The following is a 23,439-nucleotide window of genomic DNA, read 5'->3' on the forward strand; positions in this document are numbered from 1 at the left end:
TCGCTGATGCATGTCATCGTATCCAAATTGCCTGGATCGATGCTTATGATATCAATCACTAGATTGTCTGGCCAAGACTCGATTATTTACAGACGGCCGTCATACAGCTGGAATGCTGCTGAGTGTGGCAGTAAACAAGAACAAAAGAAACAAAATTATACACTTTGTCTTCATTTTCTCTGTTTTTTCAATGCGTAATATGTGGAATATCCTACTCAAAAGAATGTAATACGGAATATCTCTCCCTCGTGGCCAAAGTCTCGGGATTAACACCATTCAATCACGACGGGACAGATGATCCATAATCGTCGAAGCTCGTTTGTTATTCTTCTGCACTGTGCCTCTTTGTGCAAAATAACTTTTGCAGAATATGAACAGAAATGGCGAAATGTTTCCCAAGCCAATAAAAGACGTGTCCGTAATCGTAAATGTACATGCATGTCGTTACAACAGTACAAAGATGTTTATACTTAACTATTGCTCTACATTGCTAGACCTGAAACCTGCGTAAAAACTATTTCAATTTTACGTCAGGCATAGGCAAACCAGTGATTGATATTATGTGCAACGTCCCATGCCGTCGGGTTATGATGTCAAGCAATCAACCAGGTTACAGAATGGTAACCACTTCCTCGCTCACTAATTATACACGTCCACATCACTGTCCACGGTAACTGCCTGAAAACATACAGTATCTCTGAAAGAAGAAACCATTTTTCTATTTTCACAACCCATTTCTTGCAGGGCATCTACATGTAGCATATCCAGCAGTAAATTTTCACACCAATTACTCCACTGACAGCCAAAGAGGATCAGCCCTATGGTATGTTGTTGAAAGAACCGTTTGGGTTATCTCTACGTTCTTCTCTAGTTTAAGTGTGAGAGAGTGAGTGAGTTGGGTTTAACGCCCCTTTAAACAGTATTCCAGTTACATCACGGCCTGTCAGCTTAATGTGGGAGGAAATCCCGAAGTGATGCAGGTCTCAGACGTTTACCCCTTCGGTTACACCCACGAGCACGGGTATGGTGCTGACAAACCTAGAAACATAATCGGGGCGAACCGGAATTCGAACCCACAATCATAGGTTTCTGGCGTGCCCAAGGGATGCAACTCTGCACAGCGAATCGCGTGTCCTTAGACGACTGGGCCACCCAGTTGAAATGTGACGAAACTTGCGGACAACATACTGACGTTCCAGCTGTTTCAAACTTTGACATGTGTTATGCTACCCACTGGCTGCATTACACAGGTATTCGGCTTGGTCCAATATAAATACCACGCTTAACTTACTTCACATTTTAAGACGGATTACAGTGTACTGGCTGAAACCCTCAGAGAAATGGACTTAGAGCTTAAAGATATGAGTCAAGTCTTTGTCAGAGGCACGGCTGAAATATTAGTAACAAAGTAGGATTATCATATTCACCTTAGGGAAGGATTTCTCTGCATTGTAAAATAATTCTGGAGGAATACGTACTAAATATAGCCAATTTATGAGTATTTGAATGTCATCGATAGCTGTTTCAAATGAAGACTCATATATTGAATATATATAGGCAACTAATTATGTTAAATTTTTGCCCATACTTAAAATTTTGGAGGAATGCTGGAGAGAAAAAAAAAATAATAAAGAATGTATGAGTTTTGAAGGAAAACGATAGGTGTTTTATTGACGAATCATTTTCCGCATTAGGCAAGGATTCATCAATAGCTCCGCTGAATTCCAATAAAATCACACTACCATTGACAAAATATATTCAAGATGAAAGCCAAATATGATATGATAAATAGGGCAGAATTCTTAACATCGCACGCTATTTAATGACTATTGACTTCATTTTCTCAAAGTATAATGCCACACGCTGACTGTGTTAAGAAACATACCTTTACATTGCCAGTGGCATTTCAGTAATTGTGTTAACTATCAGTGGTTGACACCGACCACCTAAGCAAACACACGCCACTAAACGAGCAGTCTAACGCGCCTAATCACCATTTATACCGAGCAATCAAGAATCCAGTCTTCAGATTTCAGAAAAGGAAAACAGTTTGGCTTGAGACGGTGAAAGGTTCCTAATCAATGACACAGTAAGTAGAAGGACGGCCGTATGGAAGGATAACTTCAGAAAGAAACCTATATTTCCTCCGTCTCGTCCCCAACACTTGGCAATCTACGACTGTAACACGCGCATTGATTGTGGCGCGGTGTTACCGATTCTCCAGTCTATAAGCCTGCACTTCACTCCATCGGTAATACACGCTGAACATTCCCACTCTTGCTCCTAGCATAGACGTCGCCGCATCGGTCCTCTTCTCTGCGTCGACTTTTGCACAATATCGTGTTCACTTGTTTGGGCTTGCATTTGGGTCAACGCATAAAAGATGTGAACCAATAGCAGAATGTTCTTTTGGAAAAGGGGCTGATCAGTTGGAGGGTGAAGGACACAGTTAATCGGTTAGCCACGTGGGTGCGGGTCTTCATCGGGGATACGGGCAACAGTGAGAGATACTATTGCATCGATAGTCTCAAGTTGACATGTGCTTGTGCGTTTAGATCAGGATGCACGCGTACCGGATACTTGTGTGGAAAGTTGTTTTTGTACTTGGATATATTTCAAAGACTGCTGGTTTTAAGGGACAAATCCCTATAGGTAAGTACCATTTTTCTATTCATTTAATAGCCCTGAAGTCACGTTTCCTTAAAATAATCCCTGCAAGAGAATATCTGAGCTGAATTCTCTAGTATACTTTTCACGGTTAAAAGTTAACGTGAATCCTTTTTCTTTAATGGTATATTTGACAGTTTTAAACAGTCGTTTATAATTAGCCTGAAAGTCTTCCGTCGTCGTTCGATTTTTGTGTGCTTCGATTCCCAATAGTGGGCACAGTCATTTTGTTGCTGGAGTCTAACGAGCCTCTTGAAGAGTAATTCAGTTCCGCTCATACCTCCTCCATAGGTCCCAAGGAACAGTTGCTTTCATTACAGTCTTAACTTCTTTGAAAGCCCATTGAAATTGATACTCTTGAGGCAAAGGAAGCATTCAAATCGTAGTTATACAACTTTCACTTCGAAGATTAACCGTTTATAAGCACTCGTCTGTGTCTCTTTCAGGCGCCATATTTGATGAATATACTGACGTGTTCGCAAGGACTGGTTACCAGTACGCTATATCTAGCCACAGTCAAAGAGTGAAGGAGGGGATTAAATTTTCTAGTGTTTATGACGAGGTCGACATACACGACAACTTTAAAGTGGCTTCAAGAAGTACGTAGTTGACTTTTATCATGTAACGCCGTTCATCCGGACTAACTGTTCGAAACATAATCAACCGAAATACAATGTCCTTTCGTACGTATATCCGTATACACTACCATCAGCAATCAGCAGTAAGGGGGGAGGGGTCTGTATTAACAATGTCCGGATTAACGGGGTTCATTTTATGTTATTAGACATTTTAATGTATCAAATATTTCTGTTCCAGTGACTCTAGGATCACACTGGCTGCATTATTATGCAAAAGCACTTCTCCATATATTAACCCTCTTTCTTTATCACTCATGTTCAATGGATGTATCACCTTAATATGGGATGCGTTAGCCCAGTGGTATAAACGGTGGCTCATCAAGTCGATGGCCTGGGTTGGATTATCAACTAGGGTACAACGTGTGAAGCCTATTCTTGGTATTCTTGGATGGCTTGAATTATACAAAGGCGATAGAAAACCATACTCACTCACTCACTCATCAGTCACTCACTCATTACAAGCGTGTTGTGTTTAATTTTTTGTCATGACATTACACAGTGTGTGCCCTTGTCTGGAGCCACCATGAAGCTTATCTGTCTATGATTAAGGACAGCGTGCAACAGAACGTTGCTTGAACGGTTTTCTGTTCAATTGCTATTTGACTAATCACATAGAAAAGGTCACGTTTGAACATCACTCTGCTTCATTCATTCTTTATGCATGAATCTGCAGCTACATATTCCCAAAGCCTAGATACTTTAATCACCATAACCCACCTCTCGTACATAGGCAACGTCACGTGATTGCCATATCTATATCGATCCCTGCTGGAGCAATGAAAAGAGAGTTTTGAAAACACCATAGAGAAAAAGTCACTTTAGTTTATTGCTCTTGAAATGTATGGGGATCTACGTAATGAAGTAACAGTATATTAAGCATTAGGCCTGATTTTACGACCTACCAGTACAAAGCACTCCATATGATCATTTGATCATAGATGAGTCTCAAGGCACTGATGCTGCTTGGGACTCTTTTATGCTGTCACTTAAGAGTTTCATTATTCAATAGGCTTTGAGGTCACTTGAGTATTTTCTATGCAGCCGACTACTGCCTGTTTTCAATTATAACTGATCATGCTAGGATATGATGACGTGAATAATGGAAGCAAATTCCCTCAATTGTGTATCCATCATTACATCATGATCACATGAGGTTTGAGAATGAATAACATTTTCTAAATATGTTTTATTATATAATGGATAGTGTTATCGATGTCCAGAACAAGTCTGCAAAACTCTGGATCACAATCCGATGAATATGCAAGACTGAGGTCACCCATCAGGAACTACTTTCACTGATCTCTGTACATCGATGTGGTGCCTGCTTGCTAAATATATTGTCCCATGTTCCGCTTAATAGATAGTTGTTTCCGGATGTGTAAGTGATTCTGAAAACAAACATGGCTGCTACAAACTAGGTACTATATCCCTACGCGGTTCCTACAAGTTAATTTGTGAATGAAATTATGTCTTAAACTTCGATTATTTTATGAATTACTTTCTATGATAAATATATGATTACCCTTACGCCAAGGCCTCGCATAAAGACATTTTTATATTCGTAAAATATGATACTTACGAGACGAAAACACACTCGGCTAATAATCCTTATGTACCAAAGCACAAGCAATGGATCATATGATCACCAAGACGGATAATCTATATGTCACAGTTTCAAGTACAATGAAACCTCCATAATCCGAACGATATCATACCGAGTGAGATCGTGCGGATTTACGGATGTCTCGATTAATGAAACATGAGAAAACAGAATTTTTTCATGAAGTAAACATTATATATAGACGTTCCAAATTGTAATGGCAGGTATGTTTTGTTGTAATAACGGAGTTTGCACAAACGGGAGTTCACTGAAGGTTCATCTGCACCAAGATGTACATGTACTGTTATTGTGTAATACATGATACTAACCGTTTAAGTAACCCCTACATATTCCTTTGATGATTCGCGCAGTCTCTCTAATAGCATCTGACATGTTACAGAAATTACTGACATGGTCAATTACTGCATATTCTCCCTAGTGCAGCGAATATGCTATAAAATCAACGAATGCCCTATGACACATCAGTGTATGTGAGAGCTTCACTTCCGAACACGATACACGGCTCTGCCAGAAGGTCGTCAGACATTCGAAAACACATATACACAGATTATGAAGTTGTTTTTCTTCTTTTTTTTCACACAAGCTCTAAACTGGAACATGTGGCTTCTTGGAAATGCCAAATGATTGGGAATATAACTAGATGAAACTTGGTATGTTACTCGTCGGTCGATTCCTTAATGTCTTCTAATACCTCAAGGGATTGCCCGGATATCTTCTCGTTTCCGGGAGAAGTTATTTACAAGGAAATGTTTTGTGTCCCCAGCGACGTTGACCTTACGAACTTTAATACTGAAGTTTTCAAGTGTTACACTGGCATCTTCGATAATTCAAGTATGATTGGAATATGTGAAAGTATTATATAGCTCAATGTAGAACCTTTTGTGCTCTCTGATGCTTACCTCGATGCACCGCAAACACCATCGTCAGGTTTTATTTCACCTTTTCCATCATAACAGTCCCGTTGTTAAAACCAGAGTACATATATATTTCCAATTAAGGGAAATTAAGAATATTATTGGTATGCCACATGCATTTCAATGTTACAACTGTGTTAAATATAATTTATAATACTTAATTTTTATTTGGACAACTTTTGACAATAAGATAGCCTTACCTCTAGCATACATGTGTATTATTCATGAGTTAGTTAATGTATTGTGACACTGTAGTCAGCAAGTCAAGGTCAGATACACCAGTGTTTTTTTAGCGTGAACCCCAGTCCACGCCGTCGGGTGACGTTGACGACCCTTCAACCATGTAACACATGACAGCCATCCAGGCCTGGTATGTCAACATATACGATGCAAATGTGATACTGATTTTAACACGGTCCTGTTTGTGGGTTTTCATAGTGGGGCTGGGTGAGAGAAACCAACTCCCTTGTGGCGTGCAGCAACTAACACTAATAAACCATCCTTCGCTATCCAGTGTTGTGGGTCGTCAATACATTATAAAGATAAATACCCCCGAGCCATCTCCATCACTTCTAGTGATAATGAAGAAAAACTCTCTCCCATGACCTTGAAATCAACAACCAACCGAGTAGTGCCTCCCCTGTATGCGAGTTCAACATATATCTACATTTAAAGTCGGGGCGTCGTACGAACGAAACCTCGAACCGTTCAGTCGAAACTGTTTAAAATTACTTTGTTTGTAAAATTGTTTCAATGAGTATTGCCACGAACATGTTACAATATGTTGTTGTTGTATTACACTCATTGATCTAAACAACTGAGCTTAGCATGTGAACAATCAATGAAGAAGTATTTTAATGTCAACTATTATTGATATGTACATGCAACAATAAAATTCTATTGTTGAATGGGGGCTGTTGGGTAACCAAGTGGTTAAAGCGTTCGCTCGTCACGACAAAGGCCTGGGTTCGATTCCCCACATGGTTACAATTTGTGAAGCCCATTTCTGGCGTCCCCCGCCGTGGTACTCCTGGAATGTCGCTAAAAGTGACGTTAAACCATACTCACTCGCTCAATAGTTGATTGATGTAGTAAATGTTGCTACTATAAGTAATACTAATTATTACTCTCTACTGAAAGCTATTTAATGGATGTGATACGGAGAGGACTAGGAACATCACTTCACTGTTTAGATGTAGTTTACATAAATAAATAATTGAATTAAGGAGGCACAATGATATAATAAGAGACTATGTGCTCAATGTTGTTTTGATTCAGTGGCGGATGAAAATTACTTGTTATTCCTATGTTCTAAATATAAAGAATTTCCTAACAATATACCTAAAACGGTATTATTTTGTTCATCCAAATGTAGAATGATAATTATTTTCCATGATGAAACCAGTCAATACAATATTATTCGTAACGTATCAACGTATACTTATCATACCATGTCAACGAGAAGGTAATCTGTGTGTACAGACTCTCCACATAAAAATTTGTACTGCATGCGCTATGTGCTTGTGGCCTTTCAGTGTTGACAATATAAACTTCATGAAAGTGAAGACAGCAGACAGTGGTTCTAATGCTAAAATGCGTTCCCATTTGTATTAGAGACACCAAGACGGGTCGAGTCCTAGTGATATTGCCGATCATTTCAATCGTGAAAAATCAGTGTAATTTGACAGCACCTCTACTTTAGCGTCGTGTCAGTCGAACCAGACAGAAAAAAATCTGGACTACGAATAGGTTCAGGGCATTTATGACAGATTGGAGATATGATACATTGCGAAATCGAGGATTATAACCAGCCAACAGGATATATATTAGAATCATATTTTTTGTCTTTTGTTTTTACTGGTGCATTATTATGTGCATGTGCCTATGTGTATAACAAAATAAAATCCTACAAGTGATATATTTGTTTACTTTTACTAAACGTCAAACAAATGTAATCAAACATTTAAATAAGTGTTTCTGTTTTGAAGCTTGAATGTTTTTAGTATATCTTGCTCCAAATATGTTGTACCCTTTTACTCTAAGAAACATTGATTTCTCCGCAACCTAATTGAAAACTCTCGTTAAACGAATGTCTGATCAGAACTCTCTTTCTGGAAAACATCACAGAAATTTGCACCTAAAAACGATTGATATCATATTACGAGCTACGTTGAAACTTAATCACTGTAGTGTATTTTAAGATTCTTCAAAGAATATTGAAAACTCTTTCAAAATACATAAACATTTCAAAAACTATAAACACACATTCATGCATAAGGGTTATGTTCACCATTGTTAATATGTGTCTGTTGCCACTACAATGGTTTTCATTAATTTGTTTGCCTTTATATTCCAGATATGTTTTGCTCTTTAAAGACATGTATATGTCAGGTTCGCAAGTTTTAGAATTCTCAAGAGACCCGGCCATTATTGTTTTATGAGAAACCTCGTTAAACCGGACGACTCCGCCCCGTGTGGAATCGTCCGGGTAAGGAAAGGGCGAGATAAGAGAAATGCCCTTTTGGCCCACTGGAAATGTCAAATTAAAAAAAAAGTTTTTATAGTAATGTTATGAAAATGACCAGATACGTTCAAGAGTTGTTTTTTCTTACACTCATATAGTGTTAACTTCAAGCATGTTTAATTTCACAAGAACGTCTACATATCACAATAGGGAGATGTTTTCTACGTAAAGGGAAAATGTTACGTTACTATGAGGAAGAACATGACCCACAATGAATTGTTTTCCATATGTTGTTATGTCTACTTCTCTGGAAAGACATGGCAGATCCAGTCGTCTAAGGGGGCAGCAGTGTCCTGTGCAATGTCTAAGGCACGCCAGAAATCTATTGTTTTCCATATGTTGTTATGTCTACCTCTCTGGAGAGACATGGCAGATCCAGTCGTCTAAGGGGGCCGCAGTGTCCTGTGCAATGTCTAAAGCACGCCAGAAATCTATTGTTTTCCATATGTTGTTATGTCTAACTCTCTGGAGAGACATGGCAGATCCAGTCGTCTAAGGGGGCCGCAGTGTCCTGTGCAATGTCTAAGGCACGCCAGAAATCTATGATCGTGGGTTCAAATCCCGTATCGCCCCGTTTATGTTCGCAGGTTTGTTAGCACCATACCCGTGACTGCGGGTTTCGCCGTAGTGGTTAACGTCTGAGATTGCTAGACCTGCATCACCTCGGGTTTGCGCTGACACACATGAAGCTGACACTCCGTGATATTAACTGGAATACTTTTCAAAGCGGCGTTAAGCAAAACTCACTCACTCACACATTCACCCACCTTTCCAAGACTTGCTCATGTTCCAAACACGCTTCCTGAAAACCTCAAAAGCTGTCTTTTTCGCAATACTTAGTCATCGAATGTCATTATAAGTACAAAATATACATGTGTTGAAATAAGTCTAGTTCTGATTCATATAAACGTATCTAACTTCCATTTTAATCTGTTTCGGCAGATAATCTAGACTGGGTATTCTCTGGTATTGCCAATTGATATTTTCATGAATAAAATTCACAGGTTTTACTCAAATTACCAAATTAAACAGATCTTGTTTGAGAAGAGGCCCAGAGGCTAAGAATTGAAGGTGACGTCATCCATTGTTCATGACATCATGGCGTTTTTATGTGACATCGATCTAACAATAGAATAGCTGAAATGTCTCTATGTTTGAGCAGGAAATATTTTGTTTTCTATACTTTCACAGAAAAAATCTTAAGGTAGCATATATAAATGATAACTGACTCTCAACTCCGGAATATAGATTATCTGTCCCTCGTGAACTAATGGGGACAGCTCCTCGCCTAGGGTAGGAACTTTCAAAATTAATTCACTCGAGACAGACATTCCGTAGATCCACGATGCTGGTATGTTCTTTTCCAGAAATGTCCAATTAATTCTACATAGACTTCAAAAGGAATTAGTCCGAAAGATAGGGTTTCCGGAATCACGATGTCTAGACAAAGGTTTTATGGAGCCCTAACAAAGGTTTTATGGAGCCCTGACAAAGGTTTTTGGGAATCCGGACAATGGTTTTATGGAGTTCGGACAATGGTTTTATGGAGTTCGGACAAAGGTTTCAATGAGTCCGCACAAAGGGTTCATCGACACGGTATTGGATTGAAAACGGTAACCTGATGATGCATCGGCGTGTATTTCTTAGCATGTTGGTAAAACATCGGTCTGTGCACATGCACATGTATGATAACGCACATTGTGAAACTCACGTCGAATAACACACAAACTACTAGTATAGATTAATGTTGATGGTACCAAGAACTATCGATCCTTCTTAAACTGTTGCAACTGTTGCAGCCACAGTTATAAGAGACAGATGGCCCAAGGGGTTATGATAAATACAGCATTATTGTCTTTGTTGTAAAGAGTATGGGTTTTTTTAGAGATTAAGACCATTATTGCCGTGTGTTAATGCTAGGATTTAAACATATGCAAAGCCATCACATGAAGCATTGGACGATACTCATCACGTGACATGCTTTGTTGGACACGTAAAATTCTATCTTATTAATATGTATTATAGCAAAATATATCTTTAAAAAATAAGGTAAAATGACATCGACATTAGATGAATTATATCGCACGACACTGCTGTGTAAATATTGAAACCATAAATGGAATTCGATACACATTTCAATTATTTGTTAGCCGTGTTGCATCACTCTACGTATCCCAACTTCTGATAGAGGGTCGGCAGCGGGAACAAATACCGTAATGTTTCTTTGTTTATTCTTCCTGACGATCTTGTTAACTAATCATAGGAAAGTGGAAATTCAACGCGGGTCAATATAGAATCGGAATAACCCTTTTATTTTTTCACGTCATCATATCGTTTCAGCCAACCGACAATTGTTATAAGATCGCCTTAAATAACACGGTTACTAATTTGATATAATCTTATATCGATCACAAGAAAAGAATAGATATTAGCATCAAGGTAACAGACTAATGTATCTTTCCCGAAAAGAATAATGACAATTTAACGACTTGTTTACAGCTATAATTGCATTTATTCTAAATGACACTCTTTACCTAGAATATATGGCTCATTCTCCGGAAACAACCCGCAATAATAGTTCTCGTTTAAGACCACCTTATAGCTATCGTGTTTCCAATGCTACATTTATGGTCGTCTCTGCAATTAGGTATTCTCTTTTTTTCCAATAACTTGCTTACAGATATCTTCCTTCAAAACCAAAGATTGGTTGTCGAATATTTATCAAATATATCACATTTTGTATATAAGTGTGTGTGAGTGTGCGTGTGTGTGGCTGCTTGTACTAGTCTGTACTTATGCCGATTTTACAGTGCTCGCCCACTGAGATATCATGCCCCACTCAGACACAGTATACTGACTCCGAGCCAACAATGCAGTCTTAGTTTTTGCCTCTTAATGCCGAGGCAAGGTAACAGCAAGTATCGTCTTTTGGTATGACACGGCCGGGGATCGAACCCCCGACTCTCTACTACTAGACCACGGAGGCGGTCGTGGTCTTCACCAACTCATGCTTGTCGTATGAGACGACTAACGAGATTGGCTTGTAAGGCTCGATGAATTTTTGATGTAGGACATCGTACCCCAATTACGGAGAGCAATGCTCATGATTTCAATCACTGGGTTGTCTAGACCAGACTCGATTATTCACAGACCGCCGTCATATCGCTGGAAAATTGCTGAGTGCGGCGTTAAACAACAAACAAAATAACTAACTCACAAACCCTATCTCGACCCTGAAAACATAACACTTCAACTGAGTGAAGTTACAGACATATCTCCGAATGCAGATCCCACAAGACGTTGGATATACGTGACGAAATACGCCCAGTACACGTCCAATCTAGTGCTTAGTCCTTAACGCATCATGTACCGAAAAGATTTGAAATTACCCTCACGCTGTCGGTGTCCTTACCAACAAATCAAGGAGAAATCTTAAGTCCACTGGGCCCCAGTCAGAGTGGGAAGTCGATATACGAATGCGTTATGCAGAGATTAGCGAGGATTTCCATTCTGACTGTACGAAACGACTTGCACAGTCTTTGTCGGTCCCGAGAGAGTAACTGTCTGGGTTTTTACTTGCGGTTGGGATTTCGCTCAACTTACGAATTATTAGCATATTCAAATTTAGACGTTTTGGAACTATTTTTCGACGTCTTACCAAAGAGAAAACAAAACAAATTATCAATGTTTGCATATGGATATGCATATCACAGTTAACATGAGAAACATCACATTCAAAAATATAAGTAAACGTTCAAACTGCATTAAACATGAAACATACACTGAAACACAGATCCTATCTGAAGACTGTTTAGTACTTTTATTTTATGTGTTTAACGTATCAGCATCTTTAGGTGACATGGTGATGCGGCACAGCTATTAAACTGATGCAGTTGTATTCAAACATGAACACTAATCAAACATAGTTGTGTTATTCATTCATGTAACATTTACACTCAAGCTGCTGTTATCTTTCATAAATGTGTATAAAAACGACAAAACACTTTTCACAGCCACAAGAAATCTCAGTCGATTGTACGATTCCAACAGAATGATGAGCATGTGTTTGTAACAGGTGTTCGCGGAAAGAAATACACATTGCTCTTTCGTGATAGGTATGGGTACTGTTTAAGGGCTGCATGGGGATATCATATAGTCAAACCTCGCTAATCCGAACGATGTGGTACCCAGCCAATTCATCCGGATCTACGTATTTCCGGTTTAATTAAACAGAGTAAAGTCACGCGCATAAATGTAGAATGCCACTGGCAGTAAATGTCCTCAAAAGGTAGTTTCTGGATTAACGGGGTCTGTCTATCGGAGACCAACTCTATGTGTTGCCAGCGGTGGCATGATCACATTTTGAAAGTGATTCATAAGCAAATGCATTTGATAAATTCAGAACAGTACAAACGAGTCTGTCTGTAGAAAGTGCTTATCGGTATGGTCATGTTTATTGCGCTTTTATTTAATTCGTTAACCCATAAACGTTAACCCATTAACATAATACAAGTCTGTATCCTTATTGACCGACGTGTCTTAAATGTAACGAATTTCTCGACATATTACTTTGCTGAACTATTAAACTATTTTTTTCCATCGTCCTCGCGAATTATCTACCAGGTAATGAAGCACACATTTTCATATTACTTTAATAGTTTACTAGTAAAATTAATGATTCTGTTCAGATATCCAACAAGTTATAAATTGTGCTTCTTTATGTCCATTCAGCAAAAAGTAAACTGAAAGAGCAATATCAGAGGAATGAATATACAATGTCGGTACAGAGATTCTTTATTAATCAAACTGTTATATGACACCCCTGTGGAATTATCGATGTCATGGCAGCATAAAAATCGTAATGAAGCAACCGCTCTCTGATAGTTGATCTGACGTGCTTGTCAGTCGTATTGCCACCGCACTATGTTTGTTATGATCCCTCGTGACCATTACATCTTTGAATCCTAAATATATGACACATAAACCTTTCCTTCATTATTTGTCTGCGCGGTTCCAGCGGGTGACATGTCATTTTGTCAATCTCTTTTCTTTTAACTTTGGCGTGACTTTCGCCATGTATCTTAAAGGAGATATGTACCAATTGTTTGCCGTTCGAAATTGTGAATTACGCCAACAATGGTTTTATGTTAAGTGATATTAAATGTCACGGTGTGAATAAAGCCGAGTGAATCCATAATGTGTTGTATTAGGCATTGAGCAGTAAAGGACAACACGATATTCGTACCCGTACTGTCCCTTATACCGGTGTGGTGGTCAAGTGGTTGCAGTGTTAGCTCCGTAACCGTAAGGTCGCAGTCTAATTCACCATTCATCATGTACAATGGGCGAAAGCCATGTCTGATGTCCCGTGCATTGATATTGCTGAGATACTTCTTAAAGCGACGTAAAACCCAACTCACTCACTCACTTACATAACGTGCGGTGCAACTTCATAATTTGTCGTTTGAACATCATGTTCCTGTGTTTGTTTAGATGAACAATTGACTTCCCTTTACATATGTTTGTGACCGGGTGCCACTCTTGGAGCAGGATACGCTCACCTTGTCGCGAAACCCTGGCATCATCACTATGTTGGGAAACGCAATGATTGAGTATTTCACCTTAAAGCAATAAGCACCATGTGCATCGGGTCTTACGATATCAGATTTATGGTGTCCTTAATAATTGGGTTCTAGTTCCCCGAAACGTTGTGGCGGATGTTGTCCATGCTGTCGTTGCTAGGAGCACGTTCGTGGTGTAGGTGTCAGTCTTCACATTCAGGTGAGCTACTGTAAGTTGTGAAATTAACAAATTAATGTCAGTGCTGAATAATGGCCTATAAACTGCCCGTAGCCTTATTATAAAATTTTACAAACAGTCTCAGTAATCGGCAACTGGAAAAACAAGCTATTTAATTAAGGAATAACTATAAAACATTTCTCATGTTCAGGAAATTGTGTTTGTCGCTTTTATTAGAAAACCATGATATAATAGTTTGGAATTAGGTTAGCAGTTCTACCTGAGTCATTTGGTCTTTCTGACCCGTGAAGATTCCGGGGTAGAATAGGTCTTCAGCAACCCATGCTTGCCGTAAAAGGCGAGTATGCTTGTCGTACGAGGCGACTGACGGGATCGGGTGGTCAAGCTCGCTGACTTTGTTGATGCATGTCATCTTATCCCAATTGCGTGGATCGATGCTCATGATATCAATCACTGGAATGTCTGTCCAGACTCGATTATTTACAGACCGCCGTCATATAGCTTGGCTATTGCTGAGTGCGGCGTTAAACAACAAAAAAACAAACAAATATATCTGGTCTTTCTTCACACACTTAGCGTATCCAGCTTGATCTAACCAGCAGGGAGAAACGATATATAAGGCTTATTTAATGAAAGGTCAAGGTTGTATACTCTGCTATGGCTAGTCCAAATGGTGCTTTCTATTCTGTTCGATTCTTTGGTTAGTATTTGTGTAGCCATTTAGTTCCTTTTCCTGTGCCTTTAACATTGTAAGAGACTGAACATTTGTCAGGACACCCTTTCAAGACATTACATTCCTTTGTTTGAAAGAAGAAGCCGATGAAATATAATTAGTTTAACAAAATAATTGGCATATCCAACCAGCCGTGATGTTATTCCTTTACTCTGTAACCTCAAGATGATCCTGATACTATATTGACGTGTTTCTCTATTAGGTTACAGTCAAACAGTCGTTGCACGACGCTGAAAATTGATAGTGATCATATCTTGGTTCATGGTTGCCTTGTTGGTATCTAAGCCCGCACACTTCACCGTGTGGTGTTGTGTCCGACAACCATCGTAGGATTCCCTGTTCTGAGTTATAATTCTCATTGAGCTTATACAACATGATGAATTTGAAATAGTGTTCATCCCTACCGGCATTCAATCCCACCCACTCGCCAGCTATCAGGAGCGCCTCTACTCTGGATGAATTAAAACATCTGGCTGAGAGTAACACAACGAGTCATTGTTCATGACTATTTGACGAGGCAGAGAATACCAAGTTCTCTGTTGTCAGGTTTACTGACACGGAAATCTGCCCATGAAAAATGAGGCTAAAAAAACACAACCTTCGGGCATAACTAGCAGCTCGTCAGTCTTCTGATGCAGAACATCTTATATTTCACAGGTCACGACTTGACTACACAAGTATACGTGATCAACATTTGGCACCTGTGCCATTGTGGGCTTGACTGCAACTTGTAGCCGATTTGGAACACGGTCTTATATCTGAATTATTGATCACAACCACGTTTACCAAAGTAGTTAAAATTGCCGGGTAGAAGAAAGTTATACACCTATGTGTGATGGTGGCTAAAAATTGAACACGTGTTTATGCGATGGTGATGTATTCTACACGTGTATTATTGTTGTGTTTGGTGCTTAAGTTTGCAGTGTTTTGAATAAGTCATGTTTCTGCATTTATCATGACTGAAACATGAAATGCATACCACTTTCACACCGTATAGGACGCATCCATAACTCACACATTGTTTACTTCTACAACCTAAGTGAGTGAGTATGGGTTTACGCCGCTTTTAGCATTATTCGAGCAATATCACGGCGGGGGACACCAGAAATGGACTTCACACATTGTACCCATGTCGGGAATCGAACCCGGGTCTTCGGCGTGACGAGCGAATGCTTTAGCCACTAGGCTACCCGACCGCCCCCTACAATCTAAGGAGGAAACGGCGTGAGTGTGCTTAGATTTTTTTATCGTTGGTTTGTGGGTTCGTTCTCCCTGATTATGTTTCTTGGTGTGCGTTATAATTTATATATATGATTCTGAAACACTTCGTTTAACTTTTGAGATAGAAATAACTTCATTGAGCTACCTTCTCTGGAAACATAATCGTATTTGCCCTTAAGTTGTTTTCTTAACAAAACAAGCCGAAGCTGAACTACAACATCAGTTTGACTTCATTATGGTCGAAATCTGTCGACTAATTCGTCGCCACAAAAACTGTGCAACACAAACAGTAAAAACGTTCCAGGAAAACGTGACTCTCTTGGCATCTTAAAGTGTAAAAGAGTGTAAAAACGGAAGACCACAGGTGCACGTGTTGCAATTAGGAATGAAGATTGAACCAATAGGTGTCATTCCATCTTCCATGCCTAATCCTTGGTGTGGTAACGCAAAGCTTTGTTTCGCATCTCGACATGTATTGGTGGACCTTTTTAGATATCCGGTCTCTCCTGCACGTCGGTGTTGCTTCAAAGATGTAGAACTATCGGTTTCTTTGAAGTTTAATTTCCTTCTCCCTCACCCCACGCCCTATGCGCTTAAGATATCTGAAGTAGCCCTCTCCAAGTATTTTGTCTCCTCGGGATATTGTTGAGAATCGCAGTTTCATCCATTTGTAATCTTAAGTCGCAATCGATGAAAATTTAGTGATCTGGGTTCCGGAAAAAGGCCGGCATGTCCTCCGTGGCACCTTGTAAGTCTTCTTGCTTCCGTTGTAATGCCATTATATTACCTACTGGCGACAGTTGCTGAGATACTTCTTGCATCCTCATCCTGTCACAAATCCGAAACGTAATCATATCAACATGAAAGCATGATAATGCTTGCGTTTTAAATAAAGGAAAATATCTAATAAAAATCCTTTTTGTTATGAACATGTGTTTGTATGAATAAATCCCTTTTCATAAATAAGAAATCTCTACGGAAAGCAGGGCTCAAAAATATGGTTTAGACTACAAATCATAAATATGTATTTATAAATCGCTATTGAATAGTGATGATACCACAGGTTCGCGAGGTGAGTGTACACTGTCCCATCGGTGGCACCCGTCACTGAGGGCTAGTCAATCGTTCACCTGAAAAAAACCACACGGGTAGAGTGAGTGAGTGAGTTTGGTTTTACGCCGCTTTTAGCAATATTCCAGCAATATCACGGCGGGGGACACCAGAAATGGGCTTCACACATTGTACCCATGTCGGGATTCGAACCCGGGTCCTCGGCGTGACGAGCGAACGCTTTAACCACTAGGCTACCCGACCGCCCCCACACGGGTAGATATGGTACTAGTCAAAATAGGGAATTGCATCGGTGATCATTCGTATCCACATAGGTTTGTTCTATCTTTATATTAAGGATCAAGTACGGAATACACGTACAGCTTTCAGTGTTTGACCCTAGGTAAAATTCTGACAACATGTTTGCAGTGCCTTTACCTACATTAAATCAGATTCATATTTTGTGTGACTCGTGAAGATCCGGGGTAGAATCGGTCATCAGCAACCCATGCTTGCCATAAAAGGCGACTAACGGGATCGAATGGCCAGCTCCCTGATTTTGTTAATACATGTCATCGTATCCAAATTGCGTGGATCGATGCTCATGATGTAAATCGCTAGATTGTCTGGTCCAGACTCGATTATTCACTGACTGCCGTCATATAGCTGCAATATTGCTAATTGCGACATCAAACAACAAACAAACAAATCATATACAGTGTTTTTTTTACTATAGAAATATAAACGTGATAATAATGTAAGCCATAACCATAACTTATGACCATCGTTCAGTTGTTGAAATTCATACAGAGTTCTAAACATACGTTTCAATTGAAGCTACACCACCTCCGTAAAGAGAATATGTGACCTTGACATCTTGTACACCTAGCCACGTGACTCACAACTTTTCTATCGAGATTAGTTCCAATATCCCTCTGTCTCTTTATTGTCACCTGCGGATTCCTTTTTAGAAGGGGCGGTCGGGTAGCCTAGTGGTTAAACCGTTCGCTCGTCAAGCCGAAGACCCGGGTTCGATTCCCGACATGGGTACAATGTGTGAAGCTTATTTCTGGTGTCTCCCGCCGTGATAATGTTGGAATATTGCTAAAATCGGCGTAAAACCATACTCACTCACTCACTCACTCCTTATCAGAATCGGTATCCAGCAACCTTTGCGTGTAATACGTGGCGACTTGATGGATCGGATGATGCCAGACCCGGGACTTCGTAACCAAAGATGCGTGCACTTATGCTCATAATACCAGTACCTGGTTTGTCGATTATAGAGTTGAGATTATCGCCGGAATAACGATGGGTACGGCGTTAAACATCAAACATAAAAAAATATCCTTGCCAATAAGTCAAGAATAATCAAGCATGCTGTGCTTATCACACCTAGACCTATCCTATCTTACCGAGACAGAAGAGATGTACAAGAATGTTCACATGTTGCTGGGTTTCGTCCAATCATACTGAGTTAGGTGTAAGTCGATAGGTTAAGCTATTATACCTTATTTAACGCTGGTGTTTCTTGCACTGGATGGAATGACGATTAGTTTCATCAGTGAAGTTCATTTATCAACTTCACGAGTGTTAAATCGAGTCTGCTGGCATAAGGCACTTCGGGGTGCCTTATGTTTGGCGTTCTCTGTTATAACATGTAACCACCTCCGCGGTGTAGTGGACAGAGCGTCTATCCCCTGGGTGGTTCATGCCAAAATACAAAACACGATGGTACATGCTACCCTGCGTGGCGCTCGGTATGGAGAGGATAAAGAAAGTTGTCGACACACACAGACACATGGGCACACACAGACACACGCACACGCACACGCACACGCACACGCACAAGCATACACAAACAGAGGCTAAATAAGTAAAATAATCTTGAACGCGACGTTAAACCCTATGCGACTCACCTCACCGGTGATGACATGTTATATAGCAGCCAAACAGCGATGTTAAGGAATCCGCAGTCCCATCAAGAATAAACATCATCTTATATTAAGGGTCAAATTGAGAAGACGTTTTCTCTGATATAATAACTCCATTGTCTGCCTTTTAGACAGTTCTGTCACTTGGATTGTTTTTAACAATGGAGGTGGCACGGGTGACCCAGTCGTCTAAGGCGCCGCCATTCGCTGTGCAGAGTTGCGTCCTTTGGGCACGCCAGAAACCTATGATTGTGGGTTCGAACCCCGATTCGCCTCCATTATGTTTCTAGGTTTGTCAGCACCATACCCTTGCTCGTGGGTTTCACCGTAGTGGTAAACGTCTGAGACCTGCATCACTTCGGGCTTTCCTCCCACATTAAGCTGACATAACTGGAATACTGTTAAAAGCGGCGTTAAACCCAACTCAATCACTCACTCACTCACTATGATGACATGTTATATAGCAACCAATCAGCGATGTTTAGTAACGCAGTCCCATCAAGAATAAACATCATCTTATATTAAGGGTCAAATTGAGAAGAAGTTTTATCTGATATAATAACTACATTGTTTGCCTTTTAGACAGTTCTGTCACTTGGATCGTTTTTAACAATGGACTCTGGACACTGAACAATGGTCTCTGGACTATGTACAATGGGCTCTGCTTTAAGCAGATTTCTTCATTTGTCGCTTTTGTTGCATTAATGGAACCGCTTGAAAAGACAATAATATAACCAAATGTTTGATTGGCATTTAGAAATTGGCTGGTTAAACATGGTATGTATGGTTCAAACGTCATAACAAACAGTACAGAAGATGAAATTAATAACCTGTTTCAAAACATTGTCTAAGTAATATTACAAGTGTCAAGTTGCATACCTTATTTCCGAGTCTACCTATCCGTCCGTTCATAATTATGGACTATTTCAATGAGGGAACCATCAAAGTTAGAAACTACATGTGAACATGTTGTTTTCAATGTTCACATTTTGACGTGACGCATGTGCAAACTTCAAGGAGGAATGAGATGCCATCAAAAACTATTAGCATTGTTTTGCTGTAGCATATTACAGTCGATGAACGTGAAGCTGACTGTCACCAGAGTGTTTTGAACAAGATCGGCTGTAAGGTTCTTGAATATACCAGGTGCCCGTACAGAAAAAGTTAAGGGGATCACTTATTTGATTAGCAATTCTGTTTGTGTTGGATTCATCATATTAACGTATGCTATATCCTGTGCGTTATTTTTCCAATCTATGAATGAGAACACACGTACACGGACTGAAAGACATTCAAAGAAATAATAGAAATGATATTATTTCGACTTTATAACTTTCAAACAAATATGTTATTATATTTTGAAACGATGTCATATCATGGAAATACTGTTCAAATCGGCGTTAAAGACTCTATAATTTCATGCACACGTACCTCCTACTTAGACCCAAAGCTGATGTTCATACTCCCTAAACTAATGCTTACAAAGTGTAATCCATTTTTTACATGCAGCCACACTGCCCTCTAGTTTGTCAAACATGTTTACCATTGTCTAGCGACAGACATCTTGTCCAATATCACCTTCACATATCGAACATGACTTTACAAGTCTATAGTATTCCACTTCTGGAACCGGACAGCCGTCATGTTCAATGATTGTTTGATTCTCAATTCCGCAATGTATTTACAGTGTGTCTGAAGATGCTGGCAAAGCATATTGGATATGACATTTCGAGACACTTAATCACGTGTTTACGTAATCATCTTCACATACTGAACATTCTTATCTAATAAGAGCGATCACTGGATGCGCACAGTCACAAACAAAAGTTCAGAGGCACTCAAAGGTACAAGGACTGAGTTAGGTGTCTAATTCGTGAGTGAGTGAGTGAGTTGGGTTTAACGCCGCTTTTAACAGTATTCCAGTTATATCACGGCGTGTCAGCTTAATGTGGGAGGAAAGCCCGAAGTGATGCAGGTCTCAGACGTTTACCACTTCGGTGAAACCCACGAGCACGGATATGGTGCTGACAAACCTAGAAACATAATCGGGGCGAATCGGGATTCGAACCCACAATCATAGGTTTCACAGCGAATGGCGGCGCCTTAGACGACTGGGCCACCCGTGCCCCCGTCTAATTCGTGTGGCGGTGTAATAACTAGCGTTGAATTAATTGACTAACTATTGATTTTAGATGATTTTTTTAATGTACCGCTGTCTTATTATATTAATCGCAAGCTGAGCTTGGTATATCTGAAGTAACCAAGTGATGATTCATACTGATTTTAAGACGTAAAATACTTGACGCTAAATGTGATCGATTTAACATGACATCTATGGCACTTCTTGCTGGCCTTGTGGGTTATAATCACCTCAGATTATAATGCGGTCATTACATCATGATATTGCAGATTTTCACAAATCTTTTAACCAGCATAAATGGGTACCGGAATATCCTGGAGATCAAACGTTGAACATGATATCCGCCTTGGACTTTGTCATATCCACCTTCTGCGAATATCACTTCATACCCCAAATCCAATAAATGTGATTGTATTACGCATAGTTTCCGATCATCAAGAGGACGGGGCATGCACGGTGGCCCCTTCCTCTTCTAATAAGAGTCCTCTTTAATTAGATATTTGCTTGTTTTCAGCTCATGTCGTGGCTTATTAAGCCTAACCGTGTCAACGAACAGGATATATAGCTCTCCTATCTAATAACAGTAATGCAATTTAAATGATTATTGAAGTGGTGCAACTGCTGCGAAGCCTCTTGTTGGTTTAATCCAAGGCTCCTTAGGGCAACTCATTGCTTTGATGTCCTTAGGGAGAGAGGAACAAGTGGTTTGTAAGAGGAAATGATTTTATTTACTGTAACGAAAATATTACCAATTGATGTTTATCGCTCGTCCGTGCCATGAAAGAGATGTATTGATTGATTAAAAACAACAACGCTGAATATATCGATTTTATCTTAAATGTGAACTCTCCCTAATTAAGGAATGCATTACTTTTGTATTTCGAAGGAAACTAACGTTTTTCTCTTTTAAGAGTCTGGTTACAGCAACGGAAATGTCACGAGTATCGTGTCGTAGTAGATGTTGTAGTCGCAGTAGTACTAGTTGGGCGTATTAACAGCAGTCATAGTAACAGCGGTAGTATTCGGCTTAGCAGTAATCGGTAGAGAAGTCGCAGTGGTCACATCAGATGGATGAGATAGATGAGGAGGAGGTGGATGAGAAGGAGGAGAGAGGATGAAGGTTGCCTGTCTGTGTGGTGGGCATGTCGATGACTACATGTATGTCAGGGACAGTAAAATGAGCAGAATCATAATAATGATGATAATCATAATGATTAAAAAAGCTTGATACATCACTTGCACATGGATATCTATAAACAAATAAATTGGATTAGTATTACAGCAACGCATAAAGACTGTTTCATAAGAGAATAGGATTGATTTGACAAAATTAACAATTGCTGTATATATTAATGTATGTGCTGTTTCGCATCTCGAACTAGTCAGAAACAAGCTGGAAGACCCTATCTAGCGGACGTAAGACTAAAACCTATGAAGATTATATGCAATTGTTAGGACCTGCATTGATTTACAACATGTTCGAACTGGTACAAAACAACACATTTTATACCAAACACTTGAATATAAAATGACGTTTGTCGGGAATGTAGAATATATTCTTCACATTTATCTGTATATGAATGTACATTTCAAAAATAATATAAGACTAGAAATACATTTACGTCCTTGTTTCTTTTTATCTGCGGATAGGAGAGCAAATATACATCAGAATTGTTAAAGACATTCCAGTCGTTCTCGTAATGCTGACTTGTTATGTTATACCTTGTTATACCCATGCTTGTGGGGATATCCGTGTGAAAATGTCTATGATATATTTCTTGAATGTCCTCTTAATAAGCAGAACGTTAATGAATACTGTATATTATTAGTTGGAAGTCATATTTTTAATTGAGGTTATGATGATAGATCATGCCCATAAATACAAAACATCTTCATGATTGAAAGAGGGCAAAACATGTTTCGTCCACAAAAACATTTGATTAACATTGTTATTTACTGTCATTTATACTCATTGCCATCCAACGTACATTTGTTGTTCTACCATTTACAACGACGTCGACTGGTGAATCATTCCACGGGGACCAAAACACAGAAGATGTTCCCTTTGTTTACCAACTGGTGGTGTGGTTCTGGTGCTGCTGTTGGCCATGGCATCATCTGAAGATGAAACGAAAACACTAGACAGTGTAGCAGAGATGACGAAGATAATGTACACATAAATGTGGCGTATCGATGGACGTGTTCAGATCATCAGTGTTTGTTGCAGAAAGGGCATC

At 39.5% G+C, this 23,439-nt stretch overlaps 1 protein-coding gene across 1 annotated transcript in view; it reads left to right on the forward strand.

Annotated features, from left to right (window-relative positions):
- Window positions 1-2,379: 2,379 nt before the first annotated feature.
- LOC139449470 (glutamate receptor-like) overlaps window positions 2,380-23,439 on the forward strand; it is a 113,934-nt gene continuing 92,874 nt past the window's right edge. Inside the window, exons 1-2 of the mRNA XM_071230887.1 lie at window positions 2,380-2,652; window positions 3,114-3,266. Of these exons, the coding sequence (XP_071086988.1) occupies window positions 2,562-2,652; window positions 3,114-3,266 (244 nt within the window). The 5' untranslated portion in view covers window positions 2,380-2,561. The remainder of the gene's footprint in view (window positions 2,653-3,113; window positions 3,267-23,439) is intronic.

This window comes from Haliotis cracherodii, unplaced genomic scaffold (genome assembly GCF_022045235.1).
Source record: "Haliotis cracherodii isolate W230 unplaced genomic scaffold, xgHalCrac1.p SCAF_8, whole genome shotgun sequence".
Classification (NCBI taxonomy): domain Eukaryota; kingdom Metazoa; phylum Mollusca; class Gastropoda; order Lepetellida; family Haliotidae; genus Haliotis; species Haliotis cracherodii.